At 35.6% G+C, this 19,241-nt stretch overlaps 1 protein-coding gene and 1 long non-coding RNA gene across 2 annotated transcripts; both read left to right on the top strand.

Annotated features, from left to right (window-relative positions):
* Positions 1–12,059: 12,059 nt before the first annotated feature.
* Positions 12,060–15,320, top strand: LOC126710199 (1-aminocyclopropane-1-carboxylate synthase-like). Its single transcript, XM_050410579.1, has 4 exons — positions 12,060–12,395; positions 12,525–12,656; positions 12,783–12,943; positions 13,857–15,320. Exons 1-4 carry the CDS (start codon positions 12,231–12,233, stop codon positions 14,872–14,874), a joined length of 1,476 nt encoding a protein of 491 aa, XP_050266536.1. The 5' UTR covers positions 12,060–12,230; the 3' UTR covers positions 14,875–15,320.
* A 792-nt stretch (positions 15,321–16,112) lies between these two features.
* On the top strand, positions 16,113–19,151 carry LOC126710210 (uncharacterized). Its single transcript, XR_007649599.1, has 3 exons — positions 16,113–17,007; positions 17,301–17,379; positions 18,595–19,151. It is a non-coding gene; the product is annotated as an uncharacterized LOC126710210 (long non-coding RNA).
* Positions 19,152–19,241: the final 90 nt, after the last annotated feature.

Below are 19,241 nucleotides of genomic sequence, written 5' to 3'. Positions count from 1 at the left end.
TGTATACACGACTTGTAGTTTAGTCTGTTCAATTATTCACTTAAGTGTTCGCACGTGGGAAGTTAGTTATTTCTGTAGCTTGCACGTGTAGTGGTTTGTTATTTCTGTTAGTTAGTTAGCTTTCGTGTTCACACCTGCATACACTGGTATATATATGTATTGCTTGTATTCGAGAATCAATAAGATGAAATATACAGTTTTCAATCTCTGAATTCGTGATATTGCAGGCTAATTACTTAAAGAATTATACCGTCGAAATTTGAAGTATAATTTCTTGAGTGCATTCTTTACTTTTTTTTGTTTCACATTCATATGGTGGCGAAAAAAAGTCTATAATTTATAATTCATTTAAGTTGTTGATTACAATAGTGTGTTAAATTGTTATAGTTTTTTGCACAAATTTTAGAATAATGTGGATTTGTAACCTCTTCGGGACAAGTTGGATCATATTGGTGTATATTAATGCCATGAAAAAGATGTCTTGCCAATAAAATTGTGCATCATACAACTCCTGAAAATTTTGTAATTGCTCAGTGATAAAGCCCTTATAAAGTTGTGGACAAGACTCCCAACATTTACATAAAGATAAACATGTTTGTGGACTAGCTCTGTACTTTGTCAATTGAGTTGCCCCTTGGAGGACAATAAATACGAAAAATCGCCTTGAGCATGAAAAAGAAGTATCACGTTGTTGTCTCATTATGCGTTGCATTTCTAAGAAGTATATGTATCACGTTTTGATTAAGCCTCACCAGCTTCAATTGGTTCTTGAATGTTCTGGGCCTACTTTAATGTTAGTACCAGTCAGAGACAGTAGTTAGCTGCCTTTGGTGGACTAATCTTGCATAAGGAATGGAATTGAGAAATTTGTTAATCAACAAAAAGGCTCATATGCTCCTAAGTCCAACCCCAAATGCCCAAACGCTTTTGGGCCTTTTTACAACTGTCACAGTTGGACTTTAATATGAGTATCAATATTTAGCCCATAAGTTTTGATTTCAACAAGTAAATCCTGTGATTCTCAAAAAAAAAAAAAAAAACAAGTAACTCCTGCACTTCGAGAAGGAATCTTTGCGGCCGTACAATTGAGCAGCGACTCACCAGCATGTAAAACACTAAATCCCACGCTTGTGGAACCCACAAGCTTGTAAGAAGCCCGCCCCCATTGAGTGGGCTCATGTGATAGTTTTTGGTTTTTGCAACTCTTTTAGTTTTGTTATATATTAAATTTTGGGGGAAAAACAATTTTCCCTTTTATTTTTGGATAGTTTGCAATTTACCCTTTTATTTTTTAGATCAATCAATTTCTCCCTTTATATTTGGGAAATAAGCAAATACTCTCAATTTGTTACTTTCTCAGTTAAATCCGATAAGTTTTTTGAATAAATTATTAATTGTATATCACAAAAAAATAAAAAAAATGCTGAGGATTGTATTGTTGTTTTTTTTATATTACATTTGTAATTATTGTGATTTCAATGATTTAACTGAAAAGTAACGAACTTGGAGTATTTTCTCATTTCCTAAACATAGAGGAGGAAATTGATTGGTTTGAAAAATAAATAAAGGAATTGTGAACTACCTTAAACATAAAAGGAGGGGAAAACAAACTTTTTCCTTTTAAATTTCTTACTAATATTTTTTGTTAAAGACTAACACATTTAATGACATGATATACATATATTTTATAATTATCATGTACATTTTATATGTGATTAATTTTGTTAATTTTAACTAAAAAAATAAAAATAAATGTCTAATTTGTTACAAAACTAAAGTGTAGGGTTTGTTTATTCAAATTAAAAGTCTAAGAGCCAAATTGATATTCACATTAATGTCAAAATCGAAGTATGATATTTGTAAAAGCTACTAAAACTTAGGACTATACACTCACAATGATGGCAGGGCAGAGTGTTATATTTACAGAACAAAAAATTTGGGGGTCTAGTGACTCGTGTTACTACCTTCTTCTTTTTTAAAAAGGAAATAACCCCTTATCCTATACTTTTGGTAAATCGAATTCACATACCAAACATCCTCCTTTCTTACAAATCCCATAATTATGGTAAATTAAGGGACACCAAGGCTTTATAATTTGGAAAAAGTTTATCTCTAAACTAGTTTATAGAGAAATCTTTTAAACTCTTCATATATCTTTTTATTGGGTGTAAATTTTGAAAATCTAACTACTAGATTGAATATTACATGCTTACAAAATTTCAAGAAGATAAAAGATTAACAACCATGTCATCAATGACACGTTTAAATTTTAAATTTTTGTGATAAAAATTATCCGTAAAAAATAAGTTTATCAATCGAATAGTAAAATAACATTCGATTTGAACGAAATTTAACATGCATGTTAAGAACATAAAAAAAATATGCAATCAAATTTTCAAAATTCACATTCAATAAAATGATATAAAAGAAATGTAAAAGGTTACTTTCTATACTAGTTTGGAAATATGGACCGAACCCATGTGCAAGAAGATCCGCATCATTCATTTGCAAGGATCAATGTCACCAAAAGCCATATAAACTAGCCACATATTATGTGACGGTGTACCTAAACCAGCTAAACTATATAGCCAAAATGAGTTCATAATTGATATTTCAGGGAATTATGCATAAAGGGTTTTGTATTCAGTGCCTGTTTTCTTGCCATTTATGACCAAGCCAATTAATTAATTTCTGGTGTAACTCTTAATTGGATGGATTATATTATAATTATAAAGTATGGGGCACACAACAGTGGTTGAATGTTCTGGATGGACAAAGACTGCAAGTAAATTGAGGGCCGCTTATTATTTTTTTAAGCCAAAAAGAGAAAAAACAAAAACAAAAAGCATTTGTGTGTGTTTGTGTTTATTAATATTATGGTGTCCATTGATTTATTGAATAGGACCACAACCATAGCTGTTTAGGCCCCCACAAATCTTTCGCGGCTATCCAATGCACCTTGCTTCTTGATTATTTTCCTTGTGTGTGTGTTTTTTATTTTTTTTACAAGTAGTTATTGATTTCCATTTTGAGTCCAAAATGGATTATGGATAACATGTCCCTGTCCAGAATGTTGTGAATTTTGGGGTTTAAAATTGTTTAAGAATTGCTGTTAATGTACGAGCTTCAATAACCTCGACATAGTCACCCTCCCAATTAAATGAAAAATGGCCAAACCCCATCTAAACCACATATTTCTATGTATACAAAAGTAGGAACTCAAAAAAAATGGCTAAAATGTTTTTCTCCTGTTGTTTTTCTTTGGGTTAAAAGGTCCTGCAATTCTAATGACTAATGAGCGCTTTTGTTTCAATAAAGGTAATCTACCAGTAGTTCATTGAATCTGCTTGTAAGGTATAAAGTCACTCCCTTTTGAATGAAATTGAAGCATATAAAAGAAATTTATTAAAGAAAAAGTAGGAACTCAATTTATTAGTTTTTCTCATTTGTCATGCTCCTTAAAAAGAAAATTAGAATGTTTATGCTTTTGCCTTTGACCTAAAACAGCGTTTCAACATAATGCATAAAGTTTTCATATGATATTTTGATAAGAGTAGATGACATTGACAACGTGACGCTGACAACAGAGTCTTCGGATATTTGTTTGTTTGTTTGTTTTTTTTTTTTAATTTATTATTATTATATATAATTGAATTTTAATTTTATAGTGTTTGCTCTAAAATTATTATTCTTTATCATCATACAAAGACATTCAATTATATTTTGTTATAAGTAGGGTTTAGAACTCAAAACTTTTATTCAATAACAAGATACTTTATCAATTGGGGTTAATTGCATATGGTATTGATATCACCACGCCATAGTTTATAGCATTATCAATTTATCATAGAGTAATGATACAGTCACAAACTACTTTACAACATTTATACAAAATGTTGATGTGGCCAATCTCTTATTGGTTTTCATCTAGGTCCACTATTAACGTTACATTTTCATTTACCAATAATTACTCACGACATTAGCTATTTCCAATTTTCAAAGTCATATTAAGGATTTGGCTCGTGTTCATGATCCGGTGGTTTTTGTGGTAATGGAAACTCGTTTGGGAGGGGAGAGAGCAAAAGGCATTACAGATAGATTGCCTTTTGATGGAGCGATTCATACGGATACGATTGGCCATATGGGGGGATTATGGCTTCTTTGGAATTCAGACAAAGTAGAAGTTACTCTTATGGAAAAAACAGAGCAGGAAATTCATGTTACTATTAAGGTACGAACTTCCAATCTGTCCTGGTTATTTTCAGCTATTTATGCTAGTCCTAGGTTTGCTGAAAGGTCTATTTTGTGGAATAATCTTATAAATGTTGTGGAGCTGCATAGCATGCCCTGGGTCATTGCAGGGGATTTTAATGAGCCTCTCTCTAGTGCTGATAAGTTAGGAGGAAGAGATGTCAGCATTAGGAGGTCTCTCCTTTTAAAGGACTGTCTGGATAGATGTAACATGATAGACCTGGGGCTCTCAGGCTCAAGGTTTACTTGGGCCAATCGTAGAGATGCTCACATTCTCATCCAAGAAAGAATAGATAGATTTTTTATAAACTCTAGTTGGTGCACTCTTTACCCTGAAGCTAAGGTTTCCCATCTTACTCGTTGTCACTCGGACCACTGTCCGGTTCTTTTGGAAACCAGTCCTGCTGTGTGGTCTAAGCCTAATGTGTCTTTCAAGTTCCAGAGCTTCTGGCTTTCAGACCCTTCCTTTCCTAGGGTTGTCCAGCAAGCCTGGAGTCAAGGTTCTCACCTCCAGGGTGCCATTTCTAAATTTTCTCGGGATGCTTCAAAATGGAATAAAGTTCATTTTGGTAATATCTTTGCAAAAAAGAGAAGGATTATGGCTAGGTTGGATGGAACTCAGAGAAGCTTAGCTATTAGGCCGTCTCATAATCTTGTTATTTTGGAAAGGCAACTCCAAGCTGATCTGGCTTGTGTTCTCAGCCAAGAGGAGGAACATTGGGCTTTGAAATCTAGAGTGAACTAGATGATGTTTGGTGATCGTAACACATCCTTCTACCATATCTCTACTTTGGTACGAAGGAAGAGAAACACTATTAGTGCTATCATGTCTAGCACTGGAGAATGGGTGCATGATGAGAATGAGGTGAAGGAGGTGATTCGTAATGGTGCTAAGTTGTACAGTACGTCTCTTTGTTCCGCTCCTCGTCTTATTCAGTCTGATAACACTTGGCATGCTTGCATCACGGATGAGGATCGGGACAGCCTTGATGCAGAGGTTACCGATGAGGAAATTAGAGCAGGTCTTTGGTCCTTGAAAGCCTTTAAGGCCCCTGGGCCTGATGGTCTTCATGCTGGATTTTTCCAGCGGTTTTGGCTTGTAGTAGGCAGGTCTGTCATGGAGGAAGTTAAGAAGGTTTTTATGTTGAAAGAAGTTCCGGAATTCTTAAACAGTACCCTCATCTCTCTCATCCCCAAAATTCCTGGCCCGGAAACCTTAAACAACTACCGCCCAATTAGTCTTTGCAACACGGTGTATAAGATTGTGTCGAAAGTAATAGTTGCAAGATTGAGACCGCTGCTTGACCAAGTTATTTCTCCTCTTCAGACTGCTTTCATTCCGGGTAGAAGGGGTACGGACAATGCCATCTTAGTACAAGAGCTTATCCACTCTGTGAGTAGAAAGAAGGGCAAGGTTGGGTATATGGCAATCAAAATAGATTTAGAGAAAGCCTATGACAAGCTCGAGTGGAGCTTCATTAGGGAGATGCTTACCAAAATAAATCTTCCTCAAGGGCTCATTAAGCTTATCATGAGCTGTATTTCTTCGGTTAACACCTCTATTTTATTAAATGGAGCTAGGTTGGATCAAATTTTTCCTTCTAGAGGAATTAGGCAAGGAGACCCTTTATCTCCGTACATCTTCATCATATGTATGGAATTTCATGGCCACCTCATTGAAGCAAAGTGTAGCTCTAAGAGTTGGAATCCTGTGAAATCAGCTAGGGGAGGATTGGCTTTCTCTCACCTTTTCTTTGCAGATGATTTAGTTCTTTTTGCTAGGGCTGACCATGACAATTGCACCATTGTCCGTGAGGTGTTAGATGAGTTCTGTAATCAATCTGGGCAAACAGTTAGTGAGGCGAAATCCAGAGTTTATTTTTCGCTAAATGTAGACAGGGACATGAGAGCTTCTATGTGTAATATTTTGGGCTTCCAATCTACCCCAAATATTGGAAAATATCTCGGCATTCCCATAAAACATTCTGGCCCTTCAGCTAATGATTTCAACTTTGTTTTGGATCGGGTTAAGCAGAAACTTTCAGGTTGGAAGGCAAACCTCCTTTCTTTGGCAGGTAGAGCTGTTTTAGTTAAGCATGTATCCTCTACTATCCCTAATTATGTCATGCAATGTGTTTATTTACCTAGAAAAATTTCTGAGGGAATTGATAGAGTTAATAGGAATTTTCTGTGGGGCTCCTCAGAAACAGCAAAGAAGACTCATTGGGTGAATTGGGAAAAGGTTACGAAGACTAAAGAAGAGGGTGGTTTAGAGATCCAGTCGGCTAAGGGAAGGAATTTGGCCCTTCTAGCAAAACTTAATTGGAGATATCAGTCAGAAGGAAGTTCTTTATGGGCTCAGGTTCTTAAAGGCAAATATTGTAGCACTAGAAGAATTAATTCAAGTAATAGAGACAGATTGCCTTGCTCTAGGGTGTGGGCTGCAATGAAAAAGGGAGCTGAGGTGTTTCAAAAAGGAGTTAGGTGGACCATTGGAAGGGAAAGTAGCCTTAGCCTTTGGAATGATAGCTGGACCAAGATGGGCTCTCTCCGGCAAGCCATTCAGGGCCCCCTGCCCCGAGAAGCAATGGACCTAAGAGTGAAGGATGTTGTCTCTGTTGGTGGATGGGATTGGTCAAAAATTCCCTTTGTGTTTCCGGATCCAACAAAACTTGAGCTTCAGGCAATTCCGGTTGCTTTGGCTTCGAGAGGAGGAGATAAATTAACTTGGATAGATTCAGAGCATGGTTCTTTCAATATTGGGTCTGCCTATAAGTTAGCTACTATGGTGGGTAATAGTGCTCAGTTTGAGGGAAGCTGGATTTGGAAAGTAAAGATTCTGCCCATAATTCAATCTTTTGTTTGGCTTTGTTTACATAATAGTATAGGAGTAAAAGATTGTCTCCTTACAAGGGGAATTGTTCCTGAGAACTCCTGCCCCTTGTGCCATTCAACCAATGAGTCCATATTGCATGCTCTAAGGGATTGCGAAGTTGTGAAGTTTATCTGGAGTCAGTTGGGAGTGCATGATGTGGACAATCTTTTCTTTGAAAGAGACATTCAGGAGTGGTTAAAAATCAATAGTACTAACAAGAAACCCACAGGTCAGCTGCTCATTCCTTGGAGTATTCAATTTCTTTTTGTTGTTTGGTTAATCTAGAAGCGCAGAAATCACTTGGTCTTTAGGAGCCTTGGGCCGAACCCTCACTTGGCTAAGGAAATAGTCCAAAGGGCTTTTGAGTACTACTTCTATGCTGCTCCAGCCAAGGAGCCCGTTGTCAAAATTGTTAGGCCTATTCGATGGTCTAAACCAATAGCAGGTTGGTTAAAGTTGAACACAGATGGTTCTTCCCTTGGAAATTCGGGTTTGGCAGGGGGAGGGGGTTTGATTCGCAATGAAGAGGGTGGTTGGGTAGCTGGGTTTGCTCGAAAAATAGGAATTACAACAAGCTTTCTGGCTGAGCTATGGGCTCTTAGAGACGGGCTTAGTCTATGTGTAAATCGCAGCATTTTAGCAGTAGATGTAGAGTTGGATGCAAAGTCTATTGTGGATGCTATTGTGAATCCCAATTATTCTAATATCTTTGCTTCTACTCTCTTGGATGATTGTAGACACTTGATACAGCAAATTCCTCAAGTTCGCTTCAAGCATTGTTTCCGGGAAGCAAACCGCTGTGCGGATGCTCTAGCTAGGATGGGAGGTCTTCAAGAAGATGATTTTACTGTTTTTGAAAGTCCTCCTGTGGACATATCAATTTTGTTGGAGTTTGATTCCAAAGGCTTGTACATGAACAGGCTTTGCCCTGTTTCTCTGCTTGAGCTTTAGTTTTTTTTTTGTTAATAAAATTCCTCTTAACCAAAAAACATTATTCTTTATCAAAAGATCTTCTCAAAAAAATTTATCATAATATCTATTAGTTATCCTTTTAATGGGGATGCACATTAATTGTATACTTAATGCCCAACATTATTCACTCCATGTTCATGAGATATTCCAAAAATCCTCTTATGAACTAATAGAATGTTAGATAAAACTTAGGACTTTTAGATTTATGTAATGTCCTTTAAGTCCATTTGAACTTAACACCTAGATTTAGGTGTCACTAAGAGGACTTATGAACAGTTGATAATGATATTGACTTAAACTAATATGTTGAGGATTAGCCTACTCCACAAATTTTTGGACTAAGATTTTATTGTTGTTGTAAATATCCGTAATTGTCCCTTCAATTTCTAGGATGAATTCAAGGTAATTAAGATTATCAAAATATTCTACATGGAATAACATATATTCCCACCTTTTCCAAACTGCTTGAATTATATCTCTTTTTATAATTTCATCTTTTGAACTCTTTAATTCTTGCTGATCCGTCTCATATATCTCAATAATTTCATCTTTCTCTTCTGATTGTTTTGACATAAAATATTTATAAAAAAGTATTTTCTTATTATATAGTTTTTTTTTTTTTTCAATAAGACATTTTAACTAAAATATTTTCAATCAATTAAACCAACCAAGCAAATTTGTGTTTTACCCTTAAAATTTTGATAAAATATTTTACAATTTCTCTCTACCTCTCACCCGACAACTCTCAGGCAATCTATTCTCTCCCTCTCAATTTTCTCTCCTTGTCAACCTAAACCTTCTCTCCCAAAACCTAGTGGCGCCACCCACTGACCGGCGCAATCCAACAGCGGTGCCACCCACCGACTGGAGCCACTCACCGACCGGTGCTACCCACCAGCGGCGCCACCCTTAGGACTTTAACTCTCGGCATCAATGTTCCCGACGTGAATGTCGAGCGCAAGGACGGTACAGATCGACGACCACTACCTCTTTTGTGGTGCAGATCGGTGATAAGGTCGATAGTGGGGTGGGTCGTCGTCAGATCTGAGTGCCGGTGTCCCTCTCGGTGGTGGAGTGGATCGTCGGTGATGGGTTTTAGTCGGCTGGGTCATTGGTTTTGGGTTTTGGTAGGCTGGGTTTGGTGTTTTCAGGTTTGATTTTGAGGTTGGTGGCCGGAACTGCTATAGCTGTTGTGGTTTGTGGGTTTTGATGGTGGCTGAATAAGAGTGGATTTCATTGATCTTTGATTTTGGAATTTTTGTTTTCATTTGGGATTGTTGCTTCCTGTTGGTGGTTGTTGTTATGGTGGTGTGGCCGTGTGAGTGGTGGTGTGTAGTCACTGGATTTTGGTGCAGCGGGGCGGAGGTGGCTTCTTTTTTTTTCTTTTCTTTTTTTCCAGGTGGTTAGTAGGGGTGGTGTGCTTGTATTTGGAGGCAGGTAGCTGTTTACATTTTGGAAAGTCTAATCTTGCCAAATATTTGAAAATGTTTTCAACTGAAAATATTTTACAGTAAAATTTTTTTACATATAAAATGTAAAATATTTTACATCCAGACAAATTAGTCTTCTCTGTATCGTTCGTTGCATTCTTTGTCTTTTCCTTGACTATGATCTTTCACAGAAATCATATTGTCGGAAGAGTGACAATCGGCTACAGATTCTTGCACATAAAAATTGAAGTGAAACGCTGAAACTATAGCATAAACCGTACATTACGCGGTTAGTCACATAGTACATTGAAGCAAAGAATTCAATGCGTAAATTACGCGGTCAAGAAAACTATAATTGGGTAAATTTCCACGTTTATACATATGTTTTTGTCACAATTTTGAATTTTTGATGCCATAGACTGAGTGGTGGAAAAATATAGAAAGTTTATGCAAAAAGGATAGGCAATTACTTATAATATGTTACATTATATTTATGGTAGGTAAACTAGATATTTGGTCCCTAATTTTTACACCGTATTTTAATTTAGTTCCTAACATTTCAATTATATTAATTTAGTCCCTAACCTTTCAATGTCATGTCAATTTAGTCTTTACCGTTATATCTTAAATAAAAATTGATGACAATGCAAATGACCAAAATAAAATTTAAGTTTATTGTCACATCAACGGAAGTTAATTTTTTGTTTTGACTATTAGGCACATCATCAATTTTCATTCAAAAGATGGCGATGAGGACTAAATTGACATACAACTGAAAGATTAGGGATCAAATTAACGCAATTGAAAGATTATGGATCAAATTGAAATATAATGTATAAGATAGGGACTAAATACGTAGTTTACCCTATTTATGGCAAAAAAAAATTGTGTTTTTAGAATACAAATTTTATGTGGAAATCCATTATGTTTTTTTGGCATTAACTTATAAGTTCAATTTTTAACATTTAGTTTTTATGTACAACTATTTAAAGTTTTTTTTTTTCCATTATTTTAAGGAACAAGTATACTTTAGCATAAACATTTTTTTTTTTTGAGGTACAAGTATATTTTAATATACTAAAAAAAAAGTAAAATAAATTATTATAAAAAACACACACTATAAAAAGTAAAATAAGCTGTTACAAAAAAACACAGTAAAGTTTTCGCAAGAAATATATGCAGTGTATTTGTAATTCTTTATATAAAACGTTTGATTCCTGTGATGTCAAGATTGCCAAAATATGATATAAGGCGGATGTCACTGCTCTTTAGTGTTTCATATGGGGACCCAGGCAGCTTACGTATCGGTGGCTACATTTGATAGGTCATAGGGTACCTAATTAACTTTTTGACTTTCAGTAGTGGCTCTAGGATATATTTTTAGGTCAGTAAGAAGATGTATTTTAGGTATTAAAAAAAATTGAATCTTGCAGTTTATATGATTTCTTTATTACAAAATTTTTCATAATACGTACTAGCAAAAGAATAAAAGATGAGAAGTGCTACATTTAAAATATTTTTACAACACTTTTCTAACAAATTTTAAGTTATAAGTTGTTATTAGTTCTAATTTAAACTCACTACTAAAATTATTTTTTTCTCATTAGTAACAACCAGTAACAATTTGCCAATTAGACTTTATTATGAGCGTATTATGAACATAGCATTCATCATATAAGATATAAGTTCATAGCATATTGTTTATTAATATGATGAAGATAATAATTATTGTTGCTAAGATTAAATCTTAGAAATCATCTATTGTTTTTAAATACAATCATCATACGAATTATTGTTGTTAAGTGAACTCCAAGTGAGATCTAAATACAATAAAATTTTATGTATTAGTTTACTTCAAATTTGTTAAGATGTAAATGATTTTTTTTAGATTTAAGATGAAAAAAATTATACTTTTGTTGTTAGGTTTACTATTTTTTCCCCCATATTTTAAATCATATTGGTTTGCTATTGGGTTTTTTTTTTTTTTTTTTGGTGTGTTTAAAAAGACCAAGATATTATCAAGATAATCATATTCAAATTCATTTAAGTTAGGCTTAAAAAAAAACTTAAGTTTAGGGGGTTCAAAATTTATTTTAGGAGGATCAAATTGAAAAAAAAATTATATACAATTTTTTTTGGGTCCAGATGAACCCCCTGGGCTGCACCCAGAGCCGCCCGTGTTGACCTTAGGTAAGCCAGTTAATAATTTTGCCTCTTTGCCTGCTGGAAGAGCTGACTAAGTTTACTTCAACCCAAATCAAATGGTAAATTTCAAAAAACCTGTGTGGGGCTTTGTCCCACATGTGCATGAGTATATCTCAACACGACTTTAACTGCCATTAATAGTTTTAGAGTTGACGTGTTATTGTATGTTTGTGTGTTAAATAAAAAAAAAAATAAAAAAAGGGGTAAATTTCAAATCGCACACGGTACACACTCACCAAATTTTATTGTTCCTTCGTATGCACCTTCATGAATTCAGAAAAAAGTGGTCGCTGCTTTTAAAGACCTGGAAGTTACACTTTCTCAGCGACTCAACCTTTATTCAGCCCTGTCCCAACTCCAAAAGTTCTAACTCAAGCAATTACGACTGCCCAAGGACCCATTTGATTTGTTCCTACAAACTGTAAAGCTGTTCCCATCTTCTTCATCCATATTATCATATATCAATTAGCTAGCTGCATTTCAAAAAAGAAAGGGAAATGATGAACAAAAATCAACAGAACTTGTTGTCAAAGATGGCCACTGGCAATGGTCATGGTGAAAATTCTCCATACTTTGATGGATGGAAGGCTTTTGAGGATAATCCATTTCATCCTACTAAAAATCCTCACGGGGTTATCCAAATGGGCCTAGCAGAAAATCAGGTAACTAAAATTTATAACTTTCTTAACGTGCAATTTATTAATTTGAAGTGCACTCAAAGAGTCACAGAGTTTAGTTGCATTATTATTTATTTGTATTCATGGTTTTTATTGTCTTGTTCATTTTTGCAGCTTTCTTTTGATTTGGTAGAAACGTGGCTAATGAAAAACCCAGAAGCCTCCATTTGCACACCTGGAGGAGTAAATGACTTCAGGGACATAGCTATCTTTCAGGATTATCATGGCTTGACAAAGTTCAGAAATGTAAGTAACATACTAATCTCATATATATATATATATATATATAGCTCCTCATACTCTATTATCCATTTCATCTCTCTCACACACATAAAAGATTAATTAATGAAGTTTCTTATGTATATTCCACAGGCTGTGGCCAATTTTATGGAGAAAGTAAGAGGAAATAGAGTGAGATTCGACCCAGACCGCATTGTTATGAGTGGAGGAGCAACCGGAGCTCATGAGATGACTGTCTTTTGTTTGGCTGACCCTGGGGATGCATTTCTAGTACCTACTCCTTATTATCCAGGGTAATATAATCGATACCTCTTCTTCCATTTCAATTTTCTACTTCTTTATGCTTCATAAATTTCTCTTTTAATGAAAATTAAGTTAAAAAATGATGTAATAATGTAGGTTAGACCTTAGACGCATATTGGGGTGGCTATTTGACTTGGCCTTTTAGCTGTTTTTTTACTCATATACATAATGATTCTTGAGAGAGAGAGAGATTGACTATTAAATCTACTTTGATCATGATATACTATTATGGAGAATTTACTTTAAAAAAGATTGATTTAGTCCACGACACTGCTTGAGTGTTGAGAATGATTCCTCTAATGTCAACATCCCAAGCTCTTAATTCCAAGTTTTCAACATCAGTGCCATAACCACAAGTACCTACTAACAAAATTATTGGTGGGGGCATCAGTTAATACAAACCAATTTATTACACCTGGAAGAAAGAAGTTTTCAAGTAAAAGGATTCTTTAATATAAAAAACTTAAGTCCATATCTTGAATCTTGACAAAATTGGAAAAAAAATAGTCTAGGAAAATGAGGACCATCTTCCTCAAAGACCAGCCCTAGTTCCCATTTGTGAGTCAATTACCAATTTTCCATCAGTCCAAGATAAGAACACGCAGTTGACTGCCATCTGGCTTGAGGTCAGAAGGTTAAGAATTTTCTTTTCTTTTTTTTCTTTTTTTTTTCAAATTCCATATTAATATATGAATGTTACTGTCAAATCATTTAGGAAAGCAATTAATTATGCTCTGATGGTTACATAGTTTATTACATCATAAAGAAGGTGGAACCCAATTAATTATATGATTCCCATGGCCTTAAAATGATGAAAAGTATTTGTATTTTTTCATAGATTTTTTTGCAAGACCTCTAGCAATATTCAAAACATTGTCTCACAATCTTGCCTTTTCATTGCAGTTTTGATAGAGATTTGAGATGGAGAACAGGAGCACAACTTGTTCCAGTTGTATGTGAACGCTCTAACGATTTCAAGGTGACAAGAGAAGCATTGGAAGCTGCGTATAAGAGTGCTCAAGAGGCCAACATTAGAGTAAAGGGGTTGCTCATTACCAATCCATCAAACCCGCTAGGCACTATCTTAGACAGAGAGACACTAAGAACGGTAGTGAGCTTCATAAATGAAAAGAGCATCCACTTAGTCTGTGATGAAATATATGCTGCCACTGTCTTTACTCAGCCTGGTTTCATTAGCATAGCTGAGATAATACAGGAGAAAGAAATTGAATGCAATCATGATCTCATCCACATTGTTTATAGTCTGTCAAAAGACTTGGGATTCCCTGGCTTTAGGGTCGGCATTGTCTATTCCTACAATGATGCAGTAGTGAGCTGTTGTCGAAAAATGTCAAGTTTTGGACTAGTTTCCTCACAAACTCAACATCTAATTGCATCAATGCTATCGGACGATGAGTTTGTCAATAAATTTATTGCAGAGAGTGCTAATAGGTTGGCAACTAGGCATAAGGTGTTCACTACAGGTCTTGCTAAAGTAGGCATTAGTTGTTTGCAAAGCAATGCTGGCCTCTTTGTGTGGATGGATTTGCATCACCTCCTCAAAGAACAGACATTTGAAGCAGAGAGGTCACTATGGAATGTGATAATACATGAAGTTAAGCTCAATGTTTCTCCTGGTTCTTCTTTTCATTGCTCAGCACCAGGGTGGTTCAGGGTTTGCTTTGCCAACATGGATGACCAGACTATGGATGTAGCTTTAACAAGAATTGAAAGCTTTGCGGTTCAAAACAATGAGACCAGTACCACAGTGCCTATGAAGAGACAGTGTTGGCAAAAGCCACAAAACAACCTAAGACTCAGCTTCAAATCAAGAAGAATGGATGATATCATGATGCCACAGTGCTTAATGTCACCTCACTCCCCTTTAGCTCAATCACCACTTGTTCGAGCAAGGAACTAGGGAAAAAGAAAAACAGTAACTTGGCAAATTGCAGCGAAGCCTGAAAGATTCTTTAATTTCTTAATTTCAGGCTAATTACTTAAAAAATTATACCTAAATTTGAGGTATAATTTCTTGAGTGCATTCTTTAATTTTTTTTTTTTTTTTCACATTATATACCTTCTAAATTTGAGGTATAATTTCTTGAGTGCATTCTTTACTTTTTTTTTTTTCACATTCATATGGTGGCGAAAAAAAGTCTATAATTTATAATTCATTTAAGTTGTTGATTACAATAGTGTGTTAAATTGTTATAGTTTTTTGCACAAATTTTAGAATAATGTGGATTTGTAACCTCTTCGGGACAAGTTGGATCATATTGGTGTATATCAATGTCATGAAAAAGATGTCTTGCCAATAAAATTGTGCATCATACAACTCCTGAAAATTTTGTAATTGCTCAGTGATAAAGCCCTTATAAATTTGTGGACAAGACTCCCAACGTTTACATAAAGATAAACATGTTTGTGGACTAGCTCTGTACTTCGTCAATTGAGTTGCCCCTTGGAGGACAATAAATACGAAAAATCGCCTTGAGCATGAAAAAGAAGTATCACGTTGTTGTCTCATTCTGCGTTGCATTTCTAAGAAGTATATGTATCACGTTTTGATTAAGCCTCACCAGCTTCAATTGGTTCTTGAATGTTCTGGGCCTACTTGAATATTAGTACCAGTCAGAGGCAGTAGTTAGCTGCCTTTGGTGGACTAATCTTGCATAAAGGAATGGAATTGAGAAATTTGTTAATCAACAAAAAAGCTCATATGCTCCTAAGTCCAACCCCAAAGGCCTAAACGCTTTTGGGCCTTTTTACAACTGTCACAGTTGGACTTTAAAATGAGTATCAATATTTAGCCCATAAGTTTTGATTTCAACAAGTAACTCCTGCACTTCGAGTAGGAATCTTTTGCGGCCGTACAATTGAGCAGCGACTCACAAGTCACAAGCATGTTTTTTTTTTTTTTTTTTTTTGAGAAGGAAATAGCTATTCATAATATTAAACAGGGGCTTAAAGTCAGCCAAGATAACAACATCTAAATCTGATGGAACAGACTCCATCCAGACTTGTACAGGAAAGGAAAGTCTCGCTCTCTGAGCTAAGACATGTGCGACTGCATTGCCTTGCCTATTGACATGAGAGAAATAATAGCTTTTTAACAAACTAACATAAGACAAAGTGTCTTTTAAAATATGACCAACATCAGATTTTTCCATACCACTACCACATAGAGACTTTACTACAACCTCCAAATCACCCTCAAAACAAGATTGTTGGAAACCTGTTTCAGAAACCAAGACTACTGCTCTTCTTGCTACCAGTAGCTCCAAAGTCACAACTGATGGTGGTTTCTTGATTTTTTCAGACAAGGTAACCATAACTTGACCTTCAGAATTTCGGATGACAACACCAAGGCCGGCTTCATCTGATTCATCAAACATAGCCCCGTCATAATTGGTCTTGAAACAATCTGTGGGTGGGGGACGCCAATGCTTTTGAGAGGGGAGTCTACTGCACGTGGAAAGACTTGCATGAGCTCCCTGAGTCTTGAAGCTACAAAGATATTCCCGTGCGAAACCCGCAATTCTAGCCAGCGGCAAAGAAGGTTCCTGGAGGCGGATTTATTTCTGTGGTGCCATATAGGGATCCGGATCCTCTCCATTTCCCTTTGAAATGGAGAGGGTCCAGTTCACGGTGGGGATTTATTTGAAAATTATCAAGGGCCAAAAACATGCCACATCATTTAAATGTAAACACCACACTTAACCCCAGTTAAACATTTAAACTACTTTAACTCAGGTTAAACACTTAAACTAGAGGCACTCAACCGGACAAACCACTGAAAATGTTTCAGACTCTCTTTCAAACTCTCTCTCACCAGACCCATATGAAAATTTCAAACTCTCTTCTCCAAGGATTTTCTCTCTGCATTCCACGGTCCTCAGTGTTGCTGGTGCCACCAGCCATCGTGCCAAGCCACTTTGTTGCGTGGGCTATGTCTCACACCAACCTAGCATCAGCGGAAAGTGCCGCCCACTTGCAGGCATAGGCACTACCCAGCATCACCGGACTGCTCCGCTAGAACAGTCACTGCCCAGTAAGTTTCTCTCTCTAATTTTTTTATTGATATGGTTGCTGAAAAAATGAAAGGAAAAAAAAACTATGATACTGCTATTTTTGATTGATTTATTCGTGCTAAATATGATTTCTTTTTTTATAGAACGGTTTCTTTGCGTTTGTGTGTGTGTTTTATTTTTTTTTTTTTTTTGTTTAGCTTTTGGTTTTGAGCTTGGTGGGGTGTTTCAGATTTGGGGGATTTATGGATTGTTTTGATCTAAATTTGTTCTAAAAGCAATGGGATTTATGTTTTGATCTCTGTGTTTGTGAAAGAACCATGTACTCTTCGAGAGGAAGCAATGCGTTTGGGCAGCAATCGTATGCGGCTCAATCGGCTGCGTATGGCGCTAGTGTAAGTTTCTTTTCTGTTTATCAAAGCAAAAAATTTTATCTTTAGTTGTGTTTTGAACAAGAGTTTTGTAGGTGTAATGTGGGAAATATGCAGGGATAGGAATAATTGCATGTATAATGGTGTGGCGGTATTGGTTATCGAGCTGAATTTGTTGTTTTTTGAGATCATTGTTTGAGTGGTTGTGTATTATTGGAACTAGTAATACCCATTTAATTGTAAGCCTTATAGACCCTCTATATTGTTCAGATTTGGGGGATTTATGGATTGTTTTGATCTAAATTTGTTTTAAAAGCAATGGGATTTATGGGTTATATTTTTTATTCCATGCCAAAGTTTCTTGAGACTAGGATAAAAAACAGTTATGGATTGTTTTGATCTGAATTTGTTCTAAAAGCAATGGTTTCCTTTTTTGTGCTATATTTTTCAGTGGTTGGTTTTGAGTTTACAGATTGAAATCAGCAGGTGGTGTTTCAGCTTTGTAAGATTTATGGGTTGTTTCAATCTGAATTTGTTACTAAAATTATATTAGTATTTGATTTTTTTTTTTCTCTGCTTTGCCTAATTCCGAACTCTTGCTCCTCATCATTATGACAAATATGGTCATGAACTTTTACCATTTTAGCTTATAAGCTGAATTAAACCTTTTACTTTCAAATTAACTTGTCAATGTCAACACCTTTAGGTTCTAATTGGAAGAAGTTAATATGGGGTCAAATGCTCTTTCGAGGTGTAACTCTTCTATGGTATAGAACTGCTTTGTGATATGTTCATTCCATTATCAAATTCTTCTATAAAAAAATTTCACCCTTCCCATACCTTTATCAATTTTACCTCAAGAATGGTTGCTACAGTTCTTGGCACTAATTCTAAATTTAAGAACTTGGTTAACAATAATGCTTGATGATTGGTTTAATGCAAAACATGCTTCTTTGAACTTCTTTGTGCATTAACAATAATTTTAAGTACCTTGCTGAAATTTATGTCCCTAACATTACTTGTTATCAGTAGTGCTTTGTAGAATTATCATTTAATTTTTTATCACATCAGTTTTGCATCTTGGCATGCTTGAATTTACTCCTACATTATATCATATGCTTTATGTATCATAGCTATTTAATCACTTATAGTTTGTTATAGTGTATTTGCTATATGTTTAGAACTTTCATTTGATGGTATGTATTTTTGTCATAATGCATTTGATTTTTATTTTTATAGAAAATGAGTTGAAGCAGCTAGCAGCCATCTATTAAAAGTCTGAAGAGAAGGGTACAGAGCAGTGGTGACATAATCAAGCTCATCCTTGCACCCCCTCCTTCGTGGTAGATGGAATATGGAATTTAAGAAACAGAGCTGTTTTCCAAGGCGAGAAAGTTAACATCTGTGAAGCCTGCTTGTGGATTCAAAGCAGAATCATAGAGTTCCGTACTTTAATCCAGGCAGCCAACGAAGCTCATTGCGCATCTTCATCCCAGGTTTGGAAGCCACCCTTGACTAGGTCCATCAAGCTAAATGTGGATGCTGCAACTGGACCATCAAGAACTGCACTAGCAGTTGTAGCAAGGAACTCCCTTGGCGAGGTGATCAAAGTTTGGGCTAATCCTCACCATAGCTGCACCCCCATCCAAGCAGAAGCAAGTGCAAGGCAGTCAACCTAGCCTCTAATGAAGGGCGGAAACAAGTAATCATAGAGAGCGATTCCAAGATGTGTATGGATTCACTGTCTGACAATCCTTTTGTGCCTAACTGGGCCATTAGCAATGATATTGTTAATATCCTAAACTCTGTATCAGTTTTTCTTAGTTACTCTTTTGTTTGAGTCCGTAGGTCTTGTAATTTTGCAGCACATAATGCTGCAAAGCTAG

Source organism: Quercus robur, chromosome 12, assembly GCF_932294415.1.
Source record: "Quercus robur chromosome 12, dhQueRobu3.1, whole genome shotgun sequence".
Lineage (NCBI taxonomy): Eukaryota > Viridiplantae > Streptophyta > Magnoliopsida > Fagales > Fagaceae > Quercus > Quercus robur.
The sequence above is the reverse complement of the archived record's forward strand: the minus strand, read 5'-3'. Positions and strand labels throughout refer to the sequence as shown.